The 16,295-nt window shown below is 35.9% G+C and overlaps 1 protein-coding gene across 8 annotated transcripts in view; it reads right to left on the bottom strand.

Annotated features, from left to right (window-relative positions):
- R3HCC1L (R3H domain and coiled-coil containing 1 like) overlaps nucleotides 1-16,295 on the bottom strand; it is a 79,754-nt gene that overhangs the window by 2,809 nt on the left and 60,650 nt on the right. For 7 of the 8 annotated variants that reach the window (XM_038578466.1, XM_038578474.1, XM_038578467.1 and 4 more), the window contains 4 exons: nucleotides 13,823-13,998; nucleotides 8,495-8,565; nucleotides 7,501-7,596; nucleotides 6,869-7,009 (listed from right to left, as the gene is read on the bottom strand). In XM_038578466.1, coding sequence (XP_038434394.1) covers nucleotides 6,869-7,009; nucleotides 7,501-7,596; nucleotides 8,495-8,565; nucleotides 13,823-13,998 — 484 coding nt within the window. Of the gene's footprint in view, nucleotides 1-6,868; nucleotides 7,010-7,500; nucleotides 7,597-8,494; nucleotides 8,566-11,082; nucleotides 11,317-13,822; nucleotides 13,999-16,295 lie in introns of those variants that run through there. The other variant, XM_038578471.1, reaches the window with a different exon arrangement.

Below are 16,295 nucleotides of genomic sequence, written 5' to 3'. Positions count from 1 at the left end.
TTATATATGCCACTTTATGGCATAGTCTTACCGTTTGTGGCAGAAATATTAAAATTAGTGTGTTTGATTCTGGTGTTATGAAATATATATTAAGATAACCATATTATTTTTCTAAAATTGAAAAAGTTTAGAATACTGAAGCATTTCCTACTCTAAAACTTCTTAATAAATCTCTAGTGCAATATATATGTAAATATGAGAGGCAACTCTGGTGGTAAGCCATTTGAGAAACCAGTGAAGGCCAGGGCACAAACTGAGCACAAGGAAATAGTGGCAATGTGAGGCACACATTTAAAAATTCAGAACATGAGTAGAGAAGGACTTTTTAAAGAGACTGAAATGGAAGCATGGAGAAGCTAAGTGACTCGCCTAAGGTTACATAACCAGCAACAAACTAAGGCTGGAACACAGGTCCTTAATTTTTAAAACAGCATACTTTCCACTGTACTGACATCTGAAAATGTCTACAAAGAAAAATGAAAAAAAAAAAAAACATAGAAAGATAAGAAAACATGTCATCCCTTTATTAAAAGGGAAAGAAATGTAGATAATAGCTGATAGACTGCATGAAAAGAGCTCCTTATTAACTTTACTTCCAACAATTAAAAAAGTAAACTAAGTAAAGAGAAAGCCCAACAGCAGCCATAAGGGTAAGGAGCTAAAGGAAGAAGAGAAGAATTCATATGAAAGGATTAACCCACAGTGCACATGAGCTGGCCCTGCAGACTTTCATTTCCCAGGAAGAGAAATCAACTGGCAGAAATGACTCTATTGAATGAGGTGACTGAATCACCACTTTTCACTTAGGGAATGGAAGGGGCTGAGGATGAAAACAAAGGGCCAATTTGGTGTCGTTTCAAAAGAAAATAAAGAAAAGGGATGTAAATCAAAACTTTCAAAATCTACTTCTACACCTAAGAAAATAACGGAGAAAAATCATCACAAAATTCCTGGGCAGCTGCCTACAGAGTAATAATCAACATGAAGACTGGAAGTACAAGTCTGGTCAAACTGATCTAATTGTCTTCTTTTATGGATTGACAGACCTGGTAGATTAAAGAGAAATAATAAAAGTAACCTCTTAATTTTAGCAAGATTTTAGGTTTTAGGCTTATAATCATTAATATACCAAGAAATATATAGTCTGGATCACACAAGTGTTAAGGTGGCATTTAACTGGAAAGTGGAATGTTCATCAATGTATTAAGTGTCAACACAAAGAACTGTGTGCTACTTATTTAGCAACAGCCAGTAAACTCGTCAGTTAATTTGAGGGTTAACATTTTCATCTCTGATGTAGGTCAGGGATATAAGTTTACCAAATAGAAGATGAAGGCAAAAATGTGGATAAATATTGCATCTCAGAAAAAGAGATCACATTAAGATAAAAAGAGAAACATGGTTAGAAATAAGGGGAAATTTCAATTTCACATTAGGGAAAAAAGACACCAAGAAAATGCCACACCAACCTAGATTATGAATCAGCAATGCAGAAGAGTCCTTAAAGGCAGAATAATGGGATGCCTAAAGAATTTGAAAAGGTAGCAGTTGTGATTAAATTTTTTTATTACAGTTGACTAAGTATTCTATAGGGATGATTTCATTTTTAAGCTCTTAGTGATTTAATTAAGCAAACTAGGGGATCAAATCATTACTTACCTACTTTGCCTTTCAGGCCTGTGACCCAAAAGATGCCTTTTAGAACCAGCCAATTAATCATCTACCCCCAAGAGTAAAATGGAAATAAGTTATAAAATAAAATTTTGGCAAGCTCTGAAAAATGAGAGAGCATTTTATTCTGAGAAATAATGATTATCTTCTACTTGTAATTTTAGGTGGGAATCAAGTGTTTTAATAAGTAAAACATGGGGAAATTTTACACATACTCCTGAATCTGGTCTTTAAAATGTAGTTTCATTGTTATGTGTGAATCATTGCTTTAAAACATGATTCAGTCAAATACAAAGGATCAAGGATGATCTATGCTTTGATTTCCCACTCTTAGTGCAGCTCTGATCTATTATGCACTCTTCTGGACTAATCACTTCCCCTGTGTTCTAAGACTTAGAAACTAAAGTTCTTATCCTCCAGATATACACATTAAGATTTGCTTAAAATGATTTGGGTACTTTTTTTTCTCGATTCTTCTCAATACTTTCTGAATCTTGTTTAAAATAAATAAATAAACTAATTAATTTTAAGTAGGTGGAGCCCAACACTGGTCTTGAACTCACAACCCCAAGGTCAAGACCTGAGTTGAGATGGTGTTGGATCCTTAACCAACTAAACCACCCAGGTACCCCCGAATCTCCTTTTTAATTAAGGACAAAGACAGACTTCTCATTTTAAAATGGTAAGAAGACCAAAGCAGGGTGAGGGAACTTAGCAGGAAGTATTTAAACCTCAAAATCCCAAATCCCAAATTCATTAATTAGAAGGTTTTCATATGCAGTGTCCAACTCTGGGTCTTATAAAGAAAAACATAGAGGACTTAAAAGAGTTCAGAGTATAATCTGAACGAAATCAAATAAAGAGTTATGAAGAAAAAGTAACCACTGTCAGTCATATATTCTTCAGTCAATGAACATACACACTGAGTATCTTTTTATGAACCAGACACTATGCCAGACAGCAGAACCCCTCAAGGGGGGCAACTAGCTATTTTACAGCACTATTTATGGATGGCACACAGATTTCAATTTCCAAGCTAATTCTGATCAATTGGCAGTGATCAAGTCAAAACTCACAAAAAAGTGTCATAACTGATTAGCATTGTTTGTCATAGATAACAGATGGGAAGCAGAAGTACATAATACATATTTGTTTTTACTGTCTCATATTATAATGAGCACTAATTTTCTAAGAGCCACATAAATAATAGTATGCTTAATTTGTAAAGCACCTTTCTAAATAAATGTTTTTACACATTAACTTAGGTTGTGCTAAAAAAATTCTCCAGGGTACATCAGGCATTAGTTTTGCTTTGTTAGAAACTAGAGCAGAAAGATATGAGACGTGCCCATAGCAACATAGCTAAAGTTAATGACAAAAACTCTATTACGGATCAGACTTCTTTATTCCTAAATAATTGGCCCCTGATCTCTAAAGATTAGAACAGGATGGTGTCCACATGTTCCCTATTTCTAGAAAGGAAAAAAAGAGGAAACTAGCCTAAACTACTATACAAATTTAAGTTAAACCTAGGGAAGAATTTTTTTGACAGCAAAAGCTGCTAACCATTGAAAGAGGTAACTTTAAAAAAGCCTGCTATCTTTCACTTTCGGAAGACCTTAAAAAAAATTTTTCCCCCTGGAAAAATTGTTAATTACTCCAAAAGTCCCTTAAAAGGGATTACAGTATTGTAAAAAGAGCATGGGTTTTAATTAGAGAGGCCTTGGTTCAAATGCCTCCTCTCAATTTACCAATTAGGTAATTTTAGGCCAGTTACTTAACTTTCCAGCGCCAGCTCTAAACTGGAGATAATATCTTCCATCACAGAATCATCACAACATATTACATTGCCGGGAGTTGCCTTCCCATCCTTTTAATCACAAAAACTCATTATGCTTTTAATGTTAAAATCTTCAGAACTAAAAACAAATAATCCCATTAAAAATGGGCAAAATATTTGAACAGATATTTCTCCAAAGAAGACATAACAGATGGCCAAAGACACATAAAAAGATGCTCAACATCATTCATCCTCAGGGAAATGCATATAAAAATCACAATAAGATATCACCTCACACACTGCCAGAATGGCTAAAATCAAAAACATAAGAAACAAGTGTTGGCAAGGATGTGGAGAAATAGGAACTCTTGTGCACTGGTGGAGGGAATGCACACTGGTACAGTCACTGTGGAAGACAGTATGGAGGTTCCTCAAAATATCAAAAATAGCTACCACAGGATCCAGTAATTGCACAACTGGGTACTTTATCCAAAGACTAAAACACACTAATTTGAAAGGATACATGCACCCCTATGTTTATTGCAGCATTATTTACAAGAGCCAAATTATGGAAGCAGCCTAAGAGTTCATCAATAGATGAATGGATAGAGAAGAGGTGGTATATAAATACAATGGAGTATTATTAAGCCAAAAGAATAAAACCTTGCCATCTGCAACACCATGGATGGAGCTAGAGAGTGTAATGCTAGCAAAAGAATACCATATGATTTTTCACTCATATGTGGGATTTAAGAAACAAAACAAAGGAACAAAGGAAAAAAAAGAGACAAACCAAAAACAGACTCTTAACTACACAGAACAAACTGATGGTTACCAGAGGGGCGATGGGGGGATGGGTGAAATAGGAGATGGGAATTAAGAGTATACTTATCTTGATGAGGGCTGAGTAATGTATAGAATTGTTGAATCACTATATTGTACACCCAAAACTAATTTAACACTGTACATTAACTATACTGGAATTAAAAAAATTCTTCAGAACTGAAGTGAGAAGAAAAACAACTGCTTAAAATCATATTTTCTTCCTTACTCAAGGCAGATACCCTCACTTGATTATAAGTCTTAAGCAGAAAAACAAAGTTTTTCCATCTCTCTAATTCTCTCATATAAAAGCACAATGCTTTACACAGGGCAAGTGCCTAGCTGAAATGCTAAATGTTGTTGATAGAGCATTAAAGGAGACTTAAAATAAAAAGGGTACGGCTAAAAAATATGCATTGAAATCTGTGCTAGACTCACCATATAATATTACCACTATTAGTAAAAACAGCAGCAGCTAACATTTATCATATACTTATTACAGGCCCACAGAAACAGGAGAGTGCACATTCCGATGGGTTCCAAAGATGACTAAGCATCTTTTGTGGATTATCTCACTTTATTTCCACTTTATGGATGAGAAAACAGAGGCCTCCAGAGAATACATAATCCATCCAATGTCACATAGCCAGTAAATGGTTGAACTTAGAGGTAGATCTAGCCAGCATGATTGTACAATCTATTATGTTATCCACTATGCTGTACTGATCCCTCCCCTTCCAGTGGACGAAGATCTGGAACAAAAATATCTATTCTGTTTAATACCTAAATGGTACGTTTAATTTCCATAGGAAAAAAATCTTTTTTTTTTTTTTTTTTTTTAAAGAAAAAAATCTTTAAGTGAAAAGTCTTGGGCTCTATGCAGGCAGCTATAAGAATATCTATCTGCCTAATGCATAAAGAAGTCAAAAAGAGATATATCAGGAATTTTCCACATGCGTTTTCTCAGAGATGAAGAATGGGAGAGCTCTGAAGCATTATAAAGAATCTTCTATAACCTGTACAGCCTCAGCACCAATGGATAAGAGGAACTTATCACAGTGAGTCTCCATTCACAAATAAAGGCCTTCTTTAGAAAAGTAATAGGGTACTCACTGAGCCAACAGTCTCATTTTTAATTGCATCATTGAAATGTCCTCTGCATAAGTGGGCATTTAAAACAAATACTTCAAATAAAGCTGCATGCTAATGTGCCTACAGAAAAATAGAGGGCAATACTTAAGATGGTATCTGTGCAAAACTATTGCTGCAGTACACGTAGAGTTCCAGTTAATATTACATGCATACGGTAGGGAAGCATGAGACACTGCAAAGAGTACTCTCTCTCCCTCTAGTTATCTTCTGAAAGATCACAGAGAAAGCACTTTCCTCAGAGATAATTAAAAGAGGGTTAAGGATATTATACATTCTCCCTTACTCTAGTTCTATTATTAACATGTATAAAAACAAAAACAAAAAAAACCCCGAAAACAGAAAAATTCTCACTTGTTTCTATACAGTCTGTAAAAGGCCTTTGAGTGAACATGCATTGGAAAAAATCAAAACTGCCTCATTAAAATCATTAAGGTTTCAAAAATTAGTTGGGTTCAACTCTAAAACTCTAGCACCTGCCATGACACACTCTGTCACTGGTTATCTGGCCAGTGCAGCTGAGAGTCCGCAAGCTGCCTGCTATCACCAAAGCAGAGTGGACAGGAAGTATTAATGGCCTTGTTAGAACCGGCAATAAACAAGGAGTCTGAAACTTCAATTCGTTTTAATGGAAAAATGAAGTTACTTTTTGGTAAGTGGAATTTTCAGAATAAATTGCCTTCACAGGTTCCACAGATCGTGGGCTAAGGCAATGAGACTGTCTAAAGCCTGGAGGTTGATAAAAAGTACTTAAATGTAAGGCCAGAGTCCCAGGCCTTTACATGTAAGTCAATAGCCTAGAAAAAGGGAAGAGAGATTTTAACCTCAATTCCAAACTACAGGGAAAGAAAAACCCTGCTGTGGATCAGTGGAAATACTTTCTAAGGACATGGAGGTACCGCACAATAATCAGAAGATAGGTTAATCTAGATGTACACTAATGGAGCCACTCAAGACTGTCTTTAAAGAAAAAAATACCTCCTACAGTTACTATCATCCATGTCAGTAGCTGGCTTTTCCTTAATTTGTTTTTTTACTTTTAATCTAAACCATTAGATAATATCACAGCAATTGTGGCCCTGTAAAACCACAGCAAATGTTTTCTGCTTGGGAGACTACTATGTCTTCACAGGAAAATTTTGCTCAGACTTTGGAGCAGGAACTACAGAAAAAGCCACGGCTGATAAGCTGAGAAGACCGAACCTATCTCCTGGAAAACAACAGTTAAGAGCATGGATTAGGATGCCGTGGTATGTGGAACAGAAGGACAAATCCTACAATGTCTTCCCCCTAAATATAAGGCATGAAAACAATTTCAACACACTTGGAAGGCTCCTAGGAAATGGAAAACAAAATGGAATGGGCTTCATTATTTTTTTTTTTTTTTAACACATGCCTATTGTGAGCTCTAGAGAATGAGAGAGGAATGCCATCACTTCAACTCACCTCGGGCTTCCTGCAGTTTCTTGAGCTCTGCTTGTCTTTCTGTTTTATTCTGCTTACTTCGAACCCCAAGGGCACTGATGACTAACCTTCTGGCAAGGGCTGCTGAAGTCTCCGGACGCTCCTTTGCTGGCTGGAGGAACTCTGAATGGGAGAAAGGGAGGGAGCAAGAGGAAGTAAGGAAGAGAAAGCACTCTAGCACCAAATAATTTAACTCTGTAATTAACATATAAAATAGACTAACAAGGGCTGCCTCAGCAGTAATTAATACAGGCCAACAGATGACGATCAGAGAAAACTAACATGGCAAAGCACTAACAACCCTGGCTTCCTCATCTGTATTAACACAATTTCTACAGTAACACTTTCAAACAGTTCAACACTGAGGTAAGGTGGAATCAGATGTCATCAGAAAACCGCAGCCACATTGCTTGGCTGTAACTCCCACCCTCTCTCCAAGTGGCTGCTCAGATGCCATATTTCCAACACAGCCTTTGTCTTTTCTTTAAAAACACACTTCCTTTAACACTAAAAATAAAAGTGATATGTCTTTAGAACGCTAGATGAGGTACAAGTGCTGGAAAAACAGTAACACAACCATCAACAAGAAAAAGCCCCTGAGATTATAGGCTCACCAGCATAAGCTCTAGCTTTGGCCTTGGCTGCTCTTGTGGCCTGTGACAAGGGCCGGATTTTCACCATGGTATGTTTACTACCCAGAGCATCACGAGCTGCAAAGAGGAATAAATATAAGGAAGTAGAAGTATGAAGAAGAGTGATACAAAAGAAAATTTAAGGCTAACCCTCAAAGTATTTCCTAGATATCTAGATGTTACAGTTTTATTTTTCATGGCAAGTTAAAGAGGTGGTCAGCTCTAGAAAATCCATAAACAACCTGGCAAGTGATTATTTTAGATCAGGGATCAGCAAACTATGATTTTGTGACCAAATCCAGCCAACCACCTGTTTTTTGTAACATTTTATTGAAATAGAGCCACTTCTATTCATTTGAATACTGTTTAAGGATGCTTTCTTATTACAACAGCAGAATTGAGTAGTGACAGAGATCTTATACCCTAAAATATTTACTATCTGATCCTTTACAGTTGCAGACCTCTATTCCAGGTGGTTCAGACAGAAACCAACATCTCTAATTTCTTTGAATGCCTCTGTATCACATGGATCATGAGGCTAATGATAGATGTAAATAAGGCCCAATCAAATATTCAGAAAGTAGGTATTAAAATCTCTCACTAGAAAGGTTCAAGGGCTACTTCAAATTCATTTGCCTAGGTGGGGAAAAAAAAGTCACAAAATTGTTAAGATTTAGTAACACTGGCTTCTTAAATTTCTACCTATAATCTATTTATGTATGATCATAACTGACAGTTATACAGCATGTAACACTGGAAGGAGCTGGCTCTCTCTCCAAATTACTACTGGATTAAGGTGAAAAGAGAGAGGGAGAGCACATGGGTACAAAGTACTATGCCTCAAAAACCTGTATGTGCCATTTATCTACACCGGCTGAATAAAATGCCAACGGGCTAGAACACAAGGGAAGTAAGAACAAGTAGCAGGAGAAAATAGACAATAAGGGAAGAACACTGCAATCCACTGGGTGAATACCTGTAATTGGACTGGAGAATACTCCTAGGGCATGTGTGTCATCCACCCATTTAATATCAAATCCTTTCTTTCTGTAACAAAACAACACAATTTTATTTCTTAAAATAAAATTTACTTTTATAAAACATCTTTCAAATAGTCTCGTAAAGCATTTCATGATGAGATAAACACTCAACGAGCGCACAGGTGGAATGGGGATAATGACACAAAAAACAGCTTGGAGGACAGAAGAAGCCACTGAATTTTAAAAGCAATTATACCATCATAAAGAACTACCTGGGACTATTTTACGTTCCCAGCCATTTTATAGACACCAACTAATTAATCCTCACATGTCCCTTGGGGAGGTAATGTATTTATCATGCTATTTACAAGAGATGTTCTTATGGGCACAGAACAAGAAGAGGTGAAAAGAGGAAGCAGAGGAGAGGTAGAAGAATAGTGCAAGAGGAGGTAGGCAGGGAAGGTCACCTGGATTTAATGCAAATGAAAGCTCATAGACAGACGGAGAGGGAGAGGGAGATATGTCATTCAGAGCAAGAAACTGGGATGCCAGGGTGGCTCAGTGTTGAGCATCTGCCTTCAGCTCAGGACGTGATCCCGGAATCCTGTGATCACGTCCCACACTGGGCTCCCCTCAAGGAGCCTGCTACTCCCTCTGCCTGTGTCTCTGCCTCTCTCTCTGTGTCTCTCATGAATAAATAAATAAAATCTTAAAAAAAAAAAAAAAAAAAAAAAAACAGAGCAAGAAACAACCCCTCAGAACAAAACAAAAAAATCAAGGAATTGAGAAAAACTGACCTGTTCTTTCTAGTTGGAGAAAGTAAGAAAGGGAAAACAGGAAAGAACTGCAGCAAAGTCAGAAAAATTCAGGATAAAAGATAATCAAGATTAGAGAAACATCAGACAAAATTAGAAAAGAATGACTGTTAAAAATACGTTTATTGTGGAACAGAGCTACATTGCAGTGAGCACAATGACTATCAAAATGATGATATTTTTTCAGCTAGGAACTTAAAAACTGTTCATAGATTCAACATAGCTCTTCTGTAGAAAGGGCATGGGGTTGAGGGTCAGATACTATAGGAGTCAGTCAGCATTCTGCCACCTTGAGATCTTGGGCAGATTTAACTTCTCTTGAAGCGAGGTCTGCTCATCTATAGAAATGGGCATAGCACTTTCCAAACAGAGTTATTATGAAAATGGAAATGAGATCCTCTGTGACAAGGCAAAGAGCACAGTGTTGAGCACTTATGGGCATTTAATAAATGAATGGTGCTCATTATTTTTTACAACTAATAGCAATATTCATCAGAAATATTATTAATATTGATAAAGATAGTGACTAAAATATAAAGTTGACTCAGGTATTTGACCCTCGGACATTATTATAGACTTTTGCACTGTGACCTTGACTTTATTTTTATAAAGCACTATAAAGAAAGAAAAAGAGACAACAGCTAAAATATCTTCCTTCAGTCAAGAAAAAAATTCCTTTGAGGAAAAAAGGAATGAAGAAGGCTTTGAAGGTTAGTTAAAGAATTTCCTGAATGTAAGAGTAAGTCTGACCATGGCATAAAATGACCACAGGGGTTGGAGACTGAAAAAGTTCAATAGCAGAAGAGCCTATATAATAAGAGTCTACAAAAAGGTTAGAAAAAGACCTTAGATGAGATCTGGAGCGCCTTTTAGACTTTGGAATTTCATAATCCTTTAAAATGCTTCTCCTTTTTTAGGAATGTTTTTGGGTTTGATAGAAAAATGGTCTATTAAAGGTAAAATTAGGAAGAAACAAAGCAAAGGGAAATTAATAATTCATAAGAATTAATTAGTCTTTAGGAAATTCTAGACATCAACAAAGCTAATCTTTGATTTTAAAAATCATCATTACTAATAACAATCTAAAATAGTTCTACTTTGAAATTAAAGCTCACTGCTTTTTCAAATCTATTAGGCACTTTATATGGAACAGGTGCTGATACAAGGTCTTAACATGTTAATGAATTCGACTAACTGACCAACCCTATACAATCAGCATAAGGTCTATGGAAAGATTAGCTATCCTCCAGGATCCAGTCACCCCCTTACTTTTTTTAGTTATAGAACTGATACCCTCCCCTCATCCAAATTTAAGTGAGGTGCGTGGCTGCTAGCTAGTTTTGCCTGTTCTAGAACTTTATAGAAAAACAGGGTGCGGGATCCCTGGGTGGCGCAGAGGTTTAGCGCCTGCCTTTGGCCCAGGGTGCAATCCTGGAGACCGGGATCGAATCCCATGTCGGGCTTCTGGTGCATGGAGCCTGCTTCTCCCTCTGCCGGTGTCTCTGCCTCTCTCTCTCTGTGTGACTATCATAAATAAATAAAAATTAAAAAAAAAAAAAAGGAAAAAAAAAAGAAAAACAGGGTGCTTGTTTTTGTACATAAAATTTCACTGAATACAGCTATGCTCATTTGTTTACATACTGTCTGTGGCTGCTTTTGTGCAATGATGGCAGAAGTGCTTAAAATATTTCTTATCTGGCCCTTTAAGGAAAAGTAGGGGGTTAAACCCTAACAGAATTTTACAAATTCAAGATCTACATGAGTTGAATTTTAAATTAAAATTTGTAATATCAGATAACAGACCTACTTATTTTTAATATCAGGATTAGAGTGTTAAAGTATAATCCTTCTTGCTATTGACTTCTTCCAGATCCTGAAGATCTCTTTCTTAGTAATTTTCTTTCTGGACGGTTTCTTGATTCCTGAAGCTTATTTTCTTCTTATAAGTTAAAGATACAGAGGTATACTTCTGATTCACTTAGCTTGTCCTATACATGTATGAACTATGTACATAAGAAGAATTAGTGCAATTGTTTTCAAACCCACTTATGTCAGTTTTGATTCATTACGTAATTTAGTAAAATTAAAACAATGAAATATGAGTGTGAAAAAGAAAGATGTTGTGTCTATAAAATCAACTGAATGCTTTGCAAGAGTAGAGAGAATGGTGAAGTCACTAAAAAATCCAAAAATGAGGGGGTGCCTGGTGGCTCAGTTGGTTGAGTATCTGCCTTTGGCTCACTCAGGTCATGGTCCCAGGGTCTTGGGATCAAGCCTCACGTTGGGCTCCCAGCTTGGTGGAGAGCCTGCTTCTCCCTCTCCTGCTACTCCCCTTGCTTGTGCGCTCATGCACTCTCTGTTGAATAAATAAATTTTTAAAATCTTAAGAAAAGAATCCAAAAATGATTATCAATTATGTTTGACCAAAACAGCTCTAAAAGAGAAAACATTTTAACCTATAAGGAGTAAGCACTCAGATGACTCTAAAGGTTTATTAAAGTTCTCACTCCACTTTAGTTGATGTATTAGGAGGATAATCTAAAAGAACTCTTCTATCAATAGGCCAGCAACTTAAAAGAAAAAAAAAAAGGCCTCGGCACCACATCAAAGACTGCCAAGTGACTAGACATTTATATGTGTTGTTAAACTAGTTGAGACACACAACGATCATTTTTTACCATTCTCCACTTGACTATTTCTATCTCGGTGGTCAGAATAACCTCAAATCAATAATTTAATTTACAGTGCTGCTGAACTTTTAGGGCCCTTGGTGCTTGGCAGAAGAAAACACGTAACCTCTCAGGAGAAATCTTCTACTGTAGACTTCAATTCCCATAAATAAAATTCCAAGGAAACTAGTTGGCTCACAGTAAAAATAAATAAATAAATAAATAAATAAGTAAACCTCTAAAAAAGCAAGGTACCAAGAGTGAGAATTTGCAGAAACAGAACTAAAAGACTTCAGGTAAAGGGATTACCAGAAAGACCACAGAATGTCTACGTTTAATACTTAAGTAATTGTTTAAATCTTGAAAATATTTTAGAAAAAAAAACAAGAAACTATAAAATGCCCATATAGATTTTAAAGAGAGAGAACTTAGAAAAATGAAAAACATAGATGAAATTTAAACATTCAACAGACAGATTTAACAACAAATTAAACACAGCTGAAGAAAAAATTAGTGAACTGGAAATATATATATATATATATATAATATATCTTTCCCTCTAACTATTCAGAATGTAAAAGAGACAAACATGGAAAACAAAAAAGAGAAGTAAAATGAGGATTAAATGAGAAGGTCTAATACATATTTTCTTGGCATCTTAGAGAAGGTAAAAGAGAAAGACTGGCAAAAAGGCACTACCTAAAGAGATAATGTATATATTCTCCAAAATCAATGAAAAATAAAAACTCACTGATTTAAGAAGCTCAAGTAATCTCGAGAAGAATAAATTTTTAAAGAAGCAAAGCCACATCATACTAAAATACACAATACAAGAAAAGGAGAAACCTAAGAGCAACCAAAGAGAAAAGACAGATTACATTCAAAAGCAACAGTTGTGAACTTACAGCTGGCTTATACTCCATAAAGCCAGTAAACTAAATCTGCACATTTCTGAGAGAAAAATAACTGCCTACCTAGAATTCAATACCTCGCAAACATCTTTGAGAAATGAGGCTGAAATAACACCATTAAAGAAACAACAACAAAAAAACAAATGGGTTTGTTAACAGCAGATTGTTACTAAACTAAATGGTAAAAGAATGTATTCCATGCAGGAAGAAAAAGATTTCAGATGGAAGATATGAGATGCAAGAGGTATAAATGAAAAACACAGGAAGTAGATAAATTAGAATGCTATGTAAAATACTAACAGAAAATGGAGTTTAAAAAGAAAATAGTCACAAGAGCATATTAGTTGGGGGTGGTGGAAAGGGAGGGAATTGGATTGGGAAATGGAGTTCAAAGCCCTTATAGTATTTGGAAAGAGTATAAAAATATTAACTTTAGCCATTGATAAGTTAAGCATGCAGTTTGTAATTTCTAAAGTAACCACCAAAGAATAGAAACACAATATCAGTTCCAAATAAAACAGAATGAGAAAAAAATACCTCATCAATCCAACAGAAGGCAAGAAAGAAGAGAAAAAGACGAAACAAGTAAACACAAAAAAAGATGGCAGGCATACATCTAAATATATCAATAATTATAACAACTATAAACAGACTAAATGCACCATGAAGACATCCAGAAGTCATCACTGAAGATATTCTTCTTAAATGCCTAAAATGAGGTCTAAAAAGACTATTTGGCATTTTTAAAGAACTTTAGAAGACAGGCTTGATACAGGAGATTTCCAACGGATTTGGAGAAGACAATAAACAAAACTGATGCTAAAGTAAACAACAGGGAATATGCAAACAAGAGATGATTTTTCAGAAGACATTTTAAGAAAACTTCATCCCACCTTCCCAAGTATGCCCAACCAATTGTAAATACTTACTGATAACTGCAGAAAACCCGCAGGAGGTCTTCAGTACGAAATTCTTGGGGGAAGTCATAAATTTCAATGACATGTGGAAATTCACAATCACTGAGGTCAATATCAGGAACTTCATGGTTGTAATAATCAAATCTAGGTTCCTGGATACTTTCTCTATTCTTCATATTCCCTGATAACTAGGGAAGAAGCAGCATGTAAGTGACTGTTATATCAAGCCAGAGCATTCTAAAATATCCTACCATGTGTAAATAATTCTTGTCTCCATATTCCAATTCCTTAACCTTTAGCGCTGTCTCTGTATTAATGCTTTTTGTGAATACAATAATGACCTGGGGTCTATCATTCAGTTTATATTAACATGTGGAATACAGGGGGTGCCTGGGTAGCTCAGCTCAGATCATAAGCCCAAGGTTCTGGGATAGAGACCCACGTCAGGCTCCCTGTTCAATGGGAAATCTGCTTCTCCCTCTCCCTCTGTACCCTCCTCCCCCACTCATGCTCGCTTGCTCTCTCTCTCTCCCAAAGAAATCTTTTTTAAAAAATGTAGAATACTTAAAAAGGTGTTGAAATTCCAACAAAGATAGGCAATGCATGAAACTTAACTTGCATCTATCAACTAGAATGTGAGAAAATGTAGAATGATTAATGTGGTGAGTTACAAATGGTACATCTTAGAAAATGAATTTCAGAAAATAGCTGAAGATGAATTAATAACATTTGTTTTATTTGAGCTTATTGATCAGGCTCATCTCAGTTTCTTTTCTGGAAGTAAACAAAAACAACACAAATTTTAAAAATGAAAACACTCTGTTAGCCTACTTTTTGGTGCATGTAGTTTACAAAGGAATTTGTTAAGACAAATATAAGTGATAAAAGCAATTATGTTTAAGGTCTCTAGCATGACAGCTACCTATAGGAATTCTTACATAGCAGATAAGTAAAAAAAAAAAAAAAAAACTAACAGTAATGAAAAATACTTAAAATTCTACTATCCTATGAAAAAACTGAAGGCTATTAACTATTTCACATTTCTGGAAGCAGAAAGGAAGGGGGAAAATGGAAAGGTAGGTAGAAAAGCCAAAACAGTCATTTTGTCATTCACCTGTTAAAAAACCTAGCTCCTACTACTGACCACCCAAAGCCCTCAGACCTGAGAATGTCTTCTCCCTGTTAAATCAAAAGTCCAACTAGGTCTCTTCCAGATTTTCCCTCATTTATATTCTGCCTCACTGCCCATCAAATGAGGAAATGAGAACTTACAATGCCAAGGATAACATCTCCTTTTCTTGCAGAAGTAAAAAATGGATTCGAGAATTTTATTTGGGAGGAAGAAGGAAGGGAAGATGATAATAGGTAAAGTCAACAAAAATGTTCCTTTATTGTTGTACCTCTAGTTCCTTTTCTCCATTAACCTTTAGTTTACATCTAAAAAATATAAGAATAAATATAGCACCTATACCCACAGATAGGTGTGTGGATTAAATGATTTGTAAGTGCTCAGCACACTAAGTATAATACTTATATATTACCTAAGTATTCAATGAATTCAACCCACTTAATTAAATTTTAACTGAGTGCCGAATCTATTACAGGCCAAGTGCCATGTTATTTCCACTCTGCTTAGGATGTAGAAAGCAGGAAGAGAATATTCCTTCCATCATAATAATGAAAAAAGATTAGGTGATCCATAAAATCGTTAACTCTTCTCAAATTTACCACATGGCTGAGTATGCAAGACAACAAGAAAAACCCTGAAATCCCAAGAGTGACAAGTCCCTCCAAAGAGAGACAGAACACAGAAACTGTTTTGCCACTGGCAGATCATGATCAAAAAAGCAGGCACTACAAAAGTGGGCAAGGAGGAATCAGCTAAACTTAAATTCTTAAAAGCCTAAAGAGGGCTGGTCTATCAGTTTAAAATAACCCAGAGCCCCAGAGACAAGGAAGGTATGCAGTCATTTCTAAGTCTATCCATATGCCAGTGCCACACTGTCTTGATTACTGTAGTTTTATAACAGTTTTTGAAATCAGAAAGTTTGAGTCTTCCTACTTTTCCCTGCTTTTTCAAAATCATCTTGGCTATTATGGTCCCTTGGATTTCCATATAAATTTAAGGATCAGCTTGTCAATTTCTGCCCAAAAAGGGGGAAGGGAGCTGGAATTTGTTATATATGTAAATCAATTTGAGAAGTATCTCAACATTTTAAGATTTTATTTATTTATTTGACAGAGAGAGAGAGTGCAGGTGCACAAGCACAAGCAGGGGCAGCAGCAGAGGGACAGGGAAAAGCAGGCTCCCCAAACGAGCAGGGAGCCCAACTTAGGGCTCGATCCCACAGCTGAAGGCAGACACCTAACTGACTGAGCCACCTGGGTGCCCCAAGAAGTATCTCAACAATATTAAGAAAATATGAACATGGGATATCTTTCCATTTATTTAGGTCTTAATTTCTTCCAACAATGTTTTGTAGTT

Source organism: Canis lupus, chromosome 28, assembly GCF_011100685.1.
Source record: "Canis lupus familiaris isolate Mischka breed German Shepherd chromosome 28, alternate assembly UU_Cfam_GSD_1.0, whole genome shotgun sequence".
Lineage (NCBI taxonomy): Eukaryota > Metazoa > Chordata > Mammalia > Carnivora > Canidae > Canis > Canis lupus.
The sequence above is the reverse complement of the archived record's forward strand: the minus strand, read 5'-3'. Positions and strand labels throughout refer to the sequence as shown.